Source organism: Macaca nemestrina, chromosome 1, assembly GCF_043159975.1.
Source record: "Macaca nemestrina isolate mMacNem1 chromosome 1, mMacNem.hap1, whole genome shotgun sequence".
In the NCBI taxonomy this organism is placed as follows: Eukaryota; Metazoa; Chordata; class Mammalia; order Primates; family Cercopithecidae; genus Macaca; species Macaca nemestrina.
The window spans coordinates 74,473,635-74,487,082 of NC_092125.1; the positions used below are offsets into that span (position 1 = coordinate 74,473,635).

Here is a 13,448-nt window from a genome sequence, read left to right on the forward strand (position 1 = left end):
ACTGATTATAAGGAAGTAAGTGTCCATCTTAAGGGACCAAAAGGAGACAGTAGAAAAATATAATAAATGTTACTTTAACTTTAAAATAGAACAAATAAAATTTGCAAAAATTTAAACACACAATTATGGCCCAGTAAAGAGTGAATCAATCAAGTTAATCCAATTAATTTCATTTCTGTGACAATATGATAAGCCATACGATCATGCATATTAAAATTAGTTCTTCTAAAAGATTTTTTCTCATAATATACTAATCAAATCAAATGCAAAGACTCTAGACATTGGAAATCCAAAAGAAAACCATAAAATATTTCTTCTTTTAACACAAGTATTGACTAATGATGAGGACTACATGTATATAAAGCAGTGATCTAGAAAATTAATTCAAAAGGATATCTAAATTAGAACATGGAAATTTTGGTCTGAGCACATAGAAAGAAAGAAAGTAGGCCGTAACTAAATCAAAGACTGAGTTGAAACTGAGGAGTGGGACCACATTTTAAATGTGCCAGAGAAAGTCTGCATTATAGATAATATTCTTGCCATTGAACTATTCTCACTAATGTTACAGTCAAAAGCAAATTAGATCAGAGTAAGAATCAGAAGACGGAAATGGAGTTTGCCAAAACCTTTACAGATGGTTTTTTAAAAAGCAAGATGCTTTATAATATCCTAAAATAACTGCACAGAGAAGTGAAGTAACTAACTAAAACACAAGTGTAGGGCAAGGTCCAAGAGGCAGAGATGTTTACAAGTCATACATGAGTGTATGAGACAGTGCTACCATCTGAAAAGCTAAAATGCACTAACATTTAAGCCTATATTTATGTAACAAAAATGATAGAAATATAAGCATTTGATATAGTTTGCATGTTTGTCCCCTCCAAATTTCATGTTGAAATGTGATCCCCAGTGTTGGAGGTGAGCCTGGTGGGAGGTGTTTGGGTCATGGAGGTGAATCCTTCATGAAGTGCCCTCCCTTCAGCAGTGAGATCTCACTCTGTTAGTTCATGACTGTTTAGACAAGGCTGTTTAAAAGAGCCTGGCTTCTGGCTTTGCCTTCTGCCATGATTGTAAGCTTTCTGAGGCCTCACCAGAAACCAAGCAGATGCTGGCACCATGCTTGTATAGCCAGGAGTACCACAAGCCAAATAATATCTTTTCTTTACTATTTACCCAGTCTCAGGTCTTCCTGTATAGCAATGCAAACAGACTAATACACCATTCCATACACTTGTCATTGAAAAACTGCTTTTTAGAATGACAGCAATTTTATAATGTAGTTCACTATATTTGAAAATTTAATTTTAGCAGAGGTGGACAAATTGTCCCCGAAACTATTGCATTAATTGGCAATCATATCAGTGATGTGTTAAAGGTTATATTCTCACAAGTACTAAGTGTTACCAATCTTTATATTTCCTACTAATTTGAAATATTAAAAACAATTGTTGAATTTGATTAAAACTGAGGTTGGGTAACCTTTTATGTGTTCATTAAAAGTATAATTTGTTCATTTGTAAATTGCTTGTTCATCTATTTGCTCATTTTTATCAGACTGTTATATTTTTCTTAGTATTTTGTAAATGCTTGTGTATTAGGAATCTTAACTGTTTACCTGTTAATATGATATAAACATTTCCTAACAAGCCATGTAATTGTCACTACATTACATTTATACTAACCCTTGCACTGTGTAGAATTTTAAATGTTTATGTAACAGAATGTGTCATTAATTTCCTTCATAGCTCCAGATGTTTGTTTCTGTTTGTATTTCATTTGCTTATCTAATAAAAGCCCTCAACTTAAGATATGTAAGTATTCTTCTAATCTTTATTTTAATATATTTATAGTTATTTTTCACTAATAGTTTCAGCCACATACATTCTTGTACATACCATCAGGTAGAACTCTAACTTTATTTTCTTGCAAACTAGCAGCCAGTTGTCTCAAACATATTTACTGAAGAGTCTATATTATCTACTGTCATTATTGGTATAATTGTTACTGCTGCTGAACCCTCTTTCATATCAGCTATTTCTGATGTTGTTGCTAGATATTCCTACCAACAAATGTTTCTTGATTTTATTTCCACTTACCTCTTTCCCCTAAAGATGAAGCTAAAATTCCACGTCAACTATGGAATTCCCCTGACCATCACAGAAAACTACAGTAACCATAACTCATAAATCATTTTACTACCGATTTTCAATTAATTAAAATGCCTGATATTAGCAATAAATGAACCTTGATTCACATAAATACATAAAAATTGTTCTGCATCTAAAGATGCTTTTGTTTATTGATACGTTTGTATAAATACCCTTTAGTAAGAATCAAACTATTTTTTGTTTAGTGCCATGCTATCCAGATACATTAAAAATTATTTTAAAAATATGATAATGCTGATGAAACAAAGAAAGAAAAACAAAAGATAAAGAAGAAACCTTAGCGTTTGGTTTCAGTTGTCATTTCTCTGGTCGAAATTATTTTTTAAAAATACAATTTCAACTTAATTGATGGCTGTTACTTTTCTTTACAAAAACTCTGCAATAATTGACGTTTTAAGTTCATATCAGTTTTTAAATTTATTTTCATTTGTTAGGCCAAAATTAAGTTCATAGAATTTATAGTCGCCATCTCTACTATTTTTTTTTTAAGATTTCCATGCATAAAATAGAACTCACATGAAGTCCTTCAGTGAAGCTCTCCTGGGAGCAGAGACATCGATATGGCTGGCTTGTTGTGTCGCAGTTATCGGCATGACCATGGCACTGACATCTGCAAACATGAGCATCACACACTCCTAAGGAACACTGACTCAACTGTGAATGTATTTAAGGTCCTAGGCCTATACACATTGTGTGAATTCAACAGGGAAGATTTTTGTATATTTAATTGATACAAAATCAGTTCCTCCTTAATCGTGTGGATATCTGTACAAGTTTTTAATTTATCTGGAAATATCAGAAGAACTGTCACCAATATCCAAACCACTGTATTGTAAAGATAATGTTCAAGCCAACCTTTAAAGGGGAATGGAATTTTTTGTATCTATACCAACCATGTACAAAGGGAAGGCATTTACTAAACTATTTAAAATACAGTTAAGAATATAAAGTTCAGGCTGGGCATGGTGGCTCACGCCTGTAGTCTTAGCACGTTGGGAGACTGAGGCGGGTAGATCACTTGAGATTGGGAGTTTGAGACCAGCCTGTGCAACATGGCAAAGCCATGTCTCTACAAAAAGTGAAAAAAAAAAATTAGCTGGGCATTGTGGCACATGCCTGTAGTCCCAGTTACTTGGAAGGCTAAGATGAGAGGATCACTTGAGGCCCAGAAGTTGAGGTTGCAGTGAGCCATGATTATGCCATTGCATGCCAGCCTGGCTGACAGAGCAAAACCCTGTCAAAGAAAAAAAAAAAAAAAGAATATAAAGTTGACAAACTGCAGAATGCAGTTAACGTATTTCAAATTTTTTGTTCTTTTTTTCCAAAGTTAGATGATGAATATTTAATAGTATTGCTTTGTTCATTATGCTATGACTTAGCAAACAAACAATGCTTCTATACTGGTATTTTGGTCTGCTTTTGAAGACATATTTTATTCACAAGGCCTATCGTTCCTCTAGAACAACCCATTCTAAATATAGTCTATATGTACATTTCTATATTAGACAGTATGCTGCCTAGGTTTGCAGCTATCATTTCTTTTTAAATATCATGAGTCATGTTCTCAATTATGATCAGACATTTATAAACTACTTAGGGCACATCAGCTCTTTCCACTAAAGAAAAACAAGTATTCCCCATGGAACTGTGCACTATGAACTCAGGTAGACCAAGATCTGTACTTAAAAACTCTCTGGTAGTATAGTTAAAACTCCAAATCCAGCTCCAACTCTTTGTTTTCGAGAATATTTGAAAATTATATTCCAGAACAAATCAAGTAAAATACTGGATAAATCATTTCTAAGTCAGATTCAGAGTGTCATAGCTTCTAAAAGCAACAGCTTTTGAAAATCAATTCATACACACACACACACACGCACACACATTCACACACACTCAACAATGTTATATAGAGAAAAGACTCACACACAGATCTTCTCCTAAAATCTTAGAGTGTGAAATCATTTCAAAATGTAAAGCTTGAAATCTGGCTTGCTCTGAAATCTTAATGTGCTGTTAAGACAATAAGTATGACAAAAACCTTGTTGAAAACAAAATTCATAATAATACCTCCCACTAATGGTGATTTCGTCCACTGCATAATATCTGTGTCTGAAGTTGACAGCAGTCTCAGTTGTATAGTACTGCCCATGAAAATGAAACCTTATTTGCGTGGCTTTTACGAACTCTTGAAGAGATGGGGTATTATAGAAGTCATTGTATCCAGGACGATAATTTGGTCCAGGTGTCAGGATGCTAAATGTGACATTGCCACGGGAATATGGAGTAAAACTGTTAATGAAAGAAATTTGATGTCATGAAAATCTATTCACATTCTTGGCAAAACAGAAATCAAAATGTTGAGAAATTACTACACAGCATCAATAAAAGCTTAAATTATTCTTTCTAGTAAAAGTATATTCCATACATTTCACATGCAAACAATACAGGATTATAATTGAAAGCCACACTAAAACAATTCCTTGAAAACATAATGAAAATTCCATTAACATAGATAACTTGCTAAACAATCTGAAAATCAGATTGTGAAACACCAGTGAGATTGAAATAAGAGTCACTCTAATGTATTTTACAATAACTTTAAAGATAGTTTCAAACCCAATTTAGGGATAAGACTTAGGAGAATCTGCCTCAAGGAAGCTGGTGGTGAAGGGAAGTCTCTACCAGTCTAGAGAGCTAGCTTACTTGTACATTATGACTAATGTAACCAATCAGTCTTAAATTAAGACTAATTTAACCAGTCTATTAAATTAATTGTTTAAAAATATTCATACTTGGAAAGCTGAAGACAGTTGACAGAATCAGGTTTCTCCAAATCTCCATTGTTTTTCATTCCAAAAGCACCACAATTTCTGGCAAAATATTGCCAGTCCTCCCAATCTAAGCTGTTTTCCTTCTTCCTTTGAATCCTTATTTCCGTTGGTTGTGGACTAAAGAACTGAATGATAATATAAAACACCTGAAAATGGAAAGTTAATTAATGTAATTAAAGTTTTAAGTGTAACTCATCAGTATGTATGAAACCATGGAAATGTTAGATTCGTATATATTGGCTCGCTTTGTCATTATTATAATTATCAAATATGTATTAGACATCCAGAAACTTCATAGCCCTATGGTAAAAGCAGCACATTCTATAATTGTATATCTGTTCATTTGCTCAAGGATTTTATAAATCAACATGCAAATAAAAACATAAACAAGAACATTACATCTATGAAATAAATGTCATATATATAGTCTTAAGTAATTTAGAAAAAGCACCTTAGTTTGTATTACTTTTTGCTACTTAATAAAAAGAACTTAGCTTCAACATTTCATAAATATCATTTTGATACAAATCTCAAACATAAGGCCCTATATGTTGTCTTTTAGATATTTTTATTGTATACATTATAATACACTACTTTATTGAGTTAATGTTCAATTGCCTAGTTCAGTTTTCACCTTTTAGTGGGTTGAATTGTGTTCCCAAATAGATATGTCCAAGTACCACTGTCCAAACCAGTAAACGTGACTTTATTTGTAAATAGGGTCTTTGCAGTATAATTAAGGATGTCAATATTAGATCATCCTGGGTTTAATAGGGTGGGCCTTATACAAGATAAAGAAAAGGGATAATTGATGCTCACAGAGAAACAAGGAAGGACACCATGTGAAAATGGAGGCAGAGATTGAAGTTGTGGTGCCACAAGTCAAGTAACACCAAGGGCCACCTAGAGCTGCAAATGGCAAGGAGAGATTCCCCTCTGGAAACTTTGAAGGGAGTGTAGCCCTGCCAACATGTTGATTTCATATTTCTGGTGCCCAGAACTGTTAGGGAATACATTTCTGTTGTTTTAAGACATGAAGTTTGTGGGCATTTGTTGTAAAAACCACAGGAAATTAATGTACAACTTATTGTTTCTAATTACCTGATACTGTCCATTTTCCAAGTCAACTGAAATAGTCACTCCTTGATTAAGTTGTGTAACGTTTGTAAACACATTTGAAACCCATGAAGTCCCAACATCATTATCATTGACAAAAGAGAGAGGATGGGCTTCAGGATTCAACCGTGACACTCTATTATCAGCTGTGTCTCCTGCATCGTTAGGAATGCAGTACCGCTGTGCCAAAGGGTGGACCCGCGGGTGGCTGCCAGGGCAACGGCAATGTGATTGGGCATGCAATCTGAGAAGATCTCCAGAAAAAACTTCCAGAATCTCTCTGTGGGAGTCAAGAGGGAGACTGTAAGGACAAAGAGCTTAAAAGTAATAGAACTTCTAAGAGGTGTTACAAATGAATGTCACTCGTTTAGTGCTCTCATGAGTATCCATTTAGCTTTAATAATTCTATGCATGAAACATAAAATACAGCTTATCTTTGGCCAAATAAACAAATTCATTATCATAAATGTATATCAAAACCAGCACATTTTAATATTAACTTTTTATTTATATCAAGAAGCATGCATATGCCCTTGTCTGATTATTAAGATACTTAAATAAATACCACAATATTTTACTGTGTCTATTTGTGATAAAATAGAAAGGTCACATTTACTTAGGTTGCTAAACTAACTACTGAGAGTGAACAATAATATATGGAAAATAATGAGAGTTATAGATAATGTTTTCAGTTCATCCATGGGAAAGAGGTATGAAAGCAAGTATCATCTTATCTGCTTCTGTTTTAAGTGAAGGACTGAGGCCAAGGCCATTTGTCAGTGGTTTCCTGTGACTCATCAGTACAGATCCTGACATCCTGTAATGCTTCAATGGCTTGAGATCATATGGCGGCTGCCAACAGTCAAAGAAGAATGCCAATTCCAGGTAGATATATTTAATTTTTCCATTAAGGGCAATATACTTGCTCTAGACCAGAATTAGTCATTCTATTTATAGGCATTCTTCCACATAGCACCTTCCCAGACATTTCAGGTAGGCCAAAATTAGTAACCAAGGTCTTACCAGAGAAACCAGGCTTTTCCTCTCAGACCCCAGTGGAGCAATGAAGGAGTCAGGCAGCTTTTCCATTCATTAAATCACATGAAGTCATACCTTCTTTAAATCTCATCAATACTTTTCAACTGATACCAAGTTTTGAATGGGACCAAAAGCCACCAGTATAGAATCCAGTATAAAATCTTTCACTCCCAAGGAAAAACTTTATTCCCAAAGAATTACGACAACCTTGGCCTTCAGCATTTTAGACAAAGGTGATCTAAAATATAGTAAGGCTGTTGGTAGTAAATACACCTAACACTGTGTTCCAGGGCTATGTCACCCTTTATTGAGGCATACCTTGATTATATAGACTGGTAAGAAAGAATGTTTATATTGTTAATGATCTGCCATGGACTAAGAGCCACAGCAAAGCAATGTTTCTAAATTTACAAGGGCTAGTCTTTTCATTTGGAAACCCACCACACTAATTTACATCTGCCTTGAAGAAATAAGAATGAACATTCTTCTTTTTGATTTTTATAGAAATAAATAAGATCAACTTATCCATACAACAATATACTATTATACCATGATATCATAAGCTGAAGAAGAAAGTTCAAAGGCATCCTAAGCAGAATTTCACTTAAATTTTTAAAAATTCTGTGTGCCTTTAAGAGGCCCTAAGAAAGATTTCCTATCTACTCTCAAGATAAGGAAATAACATTAAAGCTAGCCTGAGTCTATATAATTATTTGTTCACTGAAAATAGAAAAATATATCACAATACTTCAAATGCTCATTCTTCTTGTCTCCAAGTCTAATAGACCAGTCTCTTGAGAATTTCCCATATATCAAAATAATTAATCATGTTTATTGTTCTACATTCTCTAGTAGGTATAAAGTCAACAAACCAATTTTAAAAGGCAGATATAGAATTTTCTCAATTATTATTAATAGAAACTACTTCATATAGAAAATTTAAACAATGTATCACAAATTTTATAAAATTTTCAAATATCAAGTTTTCTTACAGAAAATACTTAGGAAAAAATGTGATCAATTTCATATTACAAGGAGTTCCCCAAGAGTAGCACTAGTGAATAACAACCATAGACTAAGCCAAAGCAAACACTGTAAACATTAATTAGGTGAAGTTTGCCAAATGCTATAAAGATAAAAAATGGTATAATCTACATGGTATTCTTATTTAAGTGAATTCAGCATTTATCCTTACGGTTCTTGAAGTTTACAATGCAGCAGCTGCTTACCTGTTTGTAAGTGCCACTTGGTATAATCGAAAATCTTGCATTCTTCCGACAAACTGCTCTAAACCTGCAAATACATACACGTACATAATATAAGAAGTCTCTGTTTACCAAGCAATATCTGACAAGTATTTAAGTGATATTCCTTTGAAGATGTTAAGGTTAGAAAGATATTTATGTCACTGCCCTTAGAAACATTTACAGATCTATCTTTAGTTTGCTAATTCCACAAGAATAACAAAAATAATCATAGTTATCTCCATGAACATTGTAGGACTTAAGTCAAAGTGAATACTTTGGTCAACTTATTTCTTGATCAAACTCATGGTTTTCACCAGAAGTCCCTTCCCAAGTCAGATTTCTCTCTAGTTTATAAATCCATAAATATATTATCTCATCAGCCCTAAATTTGATTGTCATCTGCTTCCGATTGCGATTCCCAGAGTATTTGCAATGCCAAAAGGAAGATTTCTAACTCTCACATCCCGCCTGTTCTAGCTCCAAGCTCCAGGCTATCTGTTTGGGTCCTCTCTAAAGTTAAATTAATGTCTGTTCTAGAAAATCTCCAAATGAGGACTCATCGAAGACTTCCTACTTGTGGATTCTGTGTCATTCACATATATCAATAGTATCATAGTTCACTCTCAGAATTTTATTGCCTCAGGAAAATTCTTCTAAGAAAACCAGGTTCAAAGACCAATCTACTTTGAATTAGGTGACGTTTCAAGGCAAATGTAGCTATCAACCTTAATCCACATGGTATTATTTTATTTGTTTGGCAAATATTTATTCAGAACTTACTAAGACAAATAAGCCCAAGAGAGTAGGGACAGAATAAAGTAGAAAAACTACCAACTCTCAGTTTTTTGTTATATTTTCAATAACAAAATTTATTTCAATAATTGTTTATTTCAATAGTTTTTTAAAAAATTGGAGGAATTTAAATTCATCAAATGATCATTTTCCCATTGTGTTTTTTATTTTAACTATTCAGTTTTTGCTCTGTCTTGATAAAGTTTTAAAGAATGTTTGATTTATGTTTTCTGCTGCTCCTTGGTGGTTGCTTGGAGGAAACTGGGACAGAGTGAGGATATGGCTGATGAATAAAACATGGAGAGGAGAATTAGCACACAAAATAGTCTGAGATAGTGATCTCAGAATCAGAAAGAAACTCACAAGCAAAGTGTGAGACTCAGGAGCCTAAAAAGAGTATGTGTCTGTGTGTGAGTGTGTGTATGCATATATTTGTGTATATTCATATATTTACATGTTGTATTTATACTAAATAATATATTTGAGAAAATAATCAAAATATTATATATATATAAAAATATTTCTTCATTAGTATATTCTCTATTGATATATTCTAAGAAAAATACACATATAGGCTCTCCCTTTCTACCCATTAGTCTCAATCTTCCACACACCCCATGAGCTGAGGCCCACAAGAAGATGTGCTCTAGGCAGCTTCCTGCTCTGACTTTCCCATAGGGAGAGTTTCTCTACTTTATCTGTCCTAAAACAGGCAACTGGCACAAGTGCCAAGAATTGTTCTTCCAAGTGGTGTTACAAACACAAAACAAAATCTACTAAAATTTTGCAGAAATCTTTACAAGATTTCCAAAACAGATTTTTCTAAAAATTATAATTAGTTACAAGAAATAAGAAAACATGGTAAAATATTCTTTCAGTTAATTGGCCATTCAGGCAACATGATTTATGATCAATTGACCTAGATACAGGATATGAAGTTAAACAAAGTAGGGAATGGTAGAAAGATGGACATGTCATTCTTAGAAGAAAGATGAGAAGAATAAATGCAAATACAGCAAAGCCATTATGTGCCTATGCTTTTGTTCAGGGAGTAGGAAAGACAAATAGGAAAGTCACTCCTTATAGCATAAATTTTCTTTGTGAGGTAAGAGATAGTATTGTCTGCCAAGAATAAAGGAAGCTGGGCCTGTGTTCTGTTTGTTCTTTACCTTCACCTATCCCTAACCATGCTCAGTTCTTCCTCTCCTAATATCCTTTACACCCCACACTGCTAATCTACAGCATGAATTTTTAATGCCCCACAATCTTCAAGCTCTCTTAGTCCTAAGGTTGCAATTTTGCCTCTGCTTCCAATTTTTCTGCCTCATACGGCCCTTAATGTTTCAGCTTTGAAATACTCCCTGTGGGGAACTTTCTGTGTCCCCCTATAGTCCTAGGCATTCTCTTTCTGGGAGAAGTCACCCAGATTGCGGTACTTTTGCATGGCAGTCCTAGAAAACTGACAGTCTTCATTTTCTATTTTTGTCAACATAATGAGCTATCAAGGAGAAAAAAAAATTACCTGTATTTCCTGTTATCCAATTTGCTTTCTCAGGATAAAATATTGTCTAAAATGTTTTATATAGAACCTTTAGGGAAATGTTCTATCTCAAAGAACCCAGATCATAACAAACAGGGGCTAGCCATTCATAATTTTGAAAGACTTACTATAACTGAAAGAGAGCAAAACTGATGAACACTGTGATGTTGCTAAATTAAAGCCTGAACCATGGCTTTAAATGTCAGGGTAGCTTCATTCTTTTACGTATTGATTCATTTACAAATATTTATTGGAAGCCTATAACGTGCCAGGCACTTTCACGAGTGCCAAAGGTACAATCAGTTAACAAGAACAACAAAATACCCTTGCTTTTATGGAGCTTGCATTCACGTAGATAAACATAATCAATGAGTAATTCATATAGTATATTGGAATGCTATATATTTTATGAAAAACAGAAGGATTAGAGCAGGTTGGAAAGCATGGCTGGATTTTAGTGGGGATATTATGTTCAAGAGAGGCCTCATTGAGAATGTGGCATTGACAGGGGAATGGGAATGAGTCATATGTATATCTAGGGGCAAAATGTTCCAGGCAGGCATTAATAAGCACATAGACCTCTAAATCAGTATGTTTGGCATGTTAGAGGAGGTGCAAGGAGCTAGCATCCTAGAGCAGAATAAAAGAGGGGAGGTTATTAGAAGGTTAGGTCAGACAAGTAGCTGGCTGGGGAAGAGGGAGGATGGAGGTACAAATTGTTATACATACAAAGTCTTATAGCCTATTGTAAGAAATTTGATTTCTAGTCTGAGTAAAATGGGAAACCATTGGAGGGTTTCAAGAAGAGGAGTGATGTGATCTCAGGATTATTCAAAAGTTCTGAGACTAGAATATAGGAAGACAAGAGCAGAAGCCAAGAGGCCAGTTAGGTGGATATTACAGTCATATGTGTGAAAAATGTTGGCAGTCAGACCGGGTATTAGAAGTGGAGGTGTACCTTTCAATGCTGATAAATTAGAATTCACTCCCTATATTTTAATAATAGCTAAAGGGAAGCTCTGCTGCAGAGGAATAATGAAATCTATTTTATTATCTATAAAATAAAGGGGCTGGGTTTTATAACCTTTAAAAACCATTTTAGTTTTAAATTTTGGAGTTTGCAATCATATCCATTGCTAAAGAATTCGTATTTGAAGGAATTCTTCTTAAATAAGAGTTACAGCAAGCTTTCTAAAGACCTGGAGTTAATGTGAATCATCCATCCCAAATAAGAGAATTACGATTTGAGGTGAGAATGCTATCAAATATTTCAAGGACGGTCATAGAAATAAATATTACTTATTCCTTTGCTACCTGCCAATGTTTTAACAACAGATATTCATTGGAATAAACATTCCATAAAATTCTTCTTTGAAAAATATTCATATAGCAAAGATATGTCTAAATTATATAAATTGATCAAGGAAATAGACATGACTCATACAAGAAAGACCTCATAGTTGTCTAGTCAGAAAATAGACAGGTGATGACTGGAGAGAAGTTGTTATGCATTACAACTGGGTGGCACAACAAAGTTAGTAAAATGGGAAAACTGACTAAGTAATCCAACATTTAATCAGGGTAAAAACAGACAATAAGGCTAAGTAAACAAATGTCACAACAATCAGAAGGAAAGAAATAAATTCTCTATTTGCAGATAGCATAATTGTCTACTCAGAAATTTTCCATGAATGTACATAAAAGCTATTAGAAATAACAAGTGAATTGGTTAATTTTGTTTGATAGAAGTTAAATACATAATAATTTAATTTCTATATACTAGTGATTAACCAGTGGAAATTAAAACTTTTAAATACTATTTTTATTAGCACTGAAAATGTGAAACATTAGTTATAAATCTAATAAGTTATGGCAATGTATGTAGGTGAAAACTATTTTTTAAAACTATTAAAAAAAGACATTGAGGAAGCGAATAAAAGGACATCAGCAATGGCAGAGTGAAAACAATGGCAGATTCTGTCTGCCATAAAAGCAATGGGAACACTGGCAAAGAATATCATATCAACTTATTGAGAATTCTGGAAATAAACCAAAGACTTGCAACAACGTGGAGAGTTTTTATTTTTTAAATGGCTGAATATTGATAAGAACAACATGTTCTATGGCATCTTAGCTTTCCTATTCCCATACTCCTCTCTGCCACTCACTGGGAGCCTTGAAAATGAACAGTTTGCAATCAGGGTAAAAACCAGCAACCTAGTTACCACTAGAGGATCAGAATGGGAGTAGAGTTGTTTCAAAGCTCTATCCTCAGATGATTGTCATTATTCAATCTGCCTGGAAGTACCATGGAAAGTCCCACTAGTAAGGCTTGAATTGACTCAGAGTTCATCCACTGGAAACAGCATTTACTCTATTTGTTTAAAACAATTATTTGTTAAAAATAATCAGTGGCAACTGCCTAACATTGCAGTTGACCCAGGCAGCAACAACAGTCAGAAGAAACAACAAACAATCCAAAATAATTAAAAGGAGAAGACGTGAAACATCATGTCCATAGGGGTTTTGCAAATCCTTAAAAGAGAAAAAAGAAATAGAAAACTTTTAATTGAAAAATTCACTAGAGGCGCTCACTAGCAGATCTAAATGATCAGAGGGAAGAATTAGTAAACTTGAATACAGGTCAATTGAGATTATTCAGTGTGAGCAATAGAAAGAGAAAGAATGTTGAGAAATTAACAGAGCCCCA

The 13,448-nt window shown here is 33.9% G+C and overlaps 1 protein-coding gene across 2 annotated transcripts in view; it reads right to left on the bottom strand.

The window, feature by feature from the left end:
- Positions 1–13,448, bottom strand: part of LOC105493520 (usherin) — a 789,359-nt gene that overhangs the window by 683,672 nt on the left and 92,239 nt on the right. For both annotated transcript variants that reach the window (XM_024796490.2, XM_011761218.2), the window contains 5 exons: positions 8,389–8,452; positions 6,107–6,401; positions 4,967–5,151; positions 4,242–4,463; positions 2,688–2,781 (listed from right to left, as the gene is read on the bottom strand). In XM_024796490.2, the coding sequence (XP_024652258.2) occupies positions 2,688–2,781; positions 4,242–4,463; positions 4,967–5,151; positions 6,107–6,401; positions 8,389–8,452 (860 nt within the window). The remainder of the gene's footprint in view (positions 1–2,687; positions 2,782–4,241; positions 4,464–4,966; positions 5,152–6,106; positions 6,402–8,388; positions 8,453–13,448) is intronic.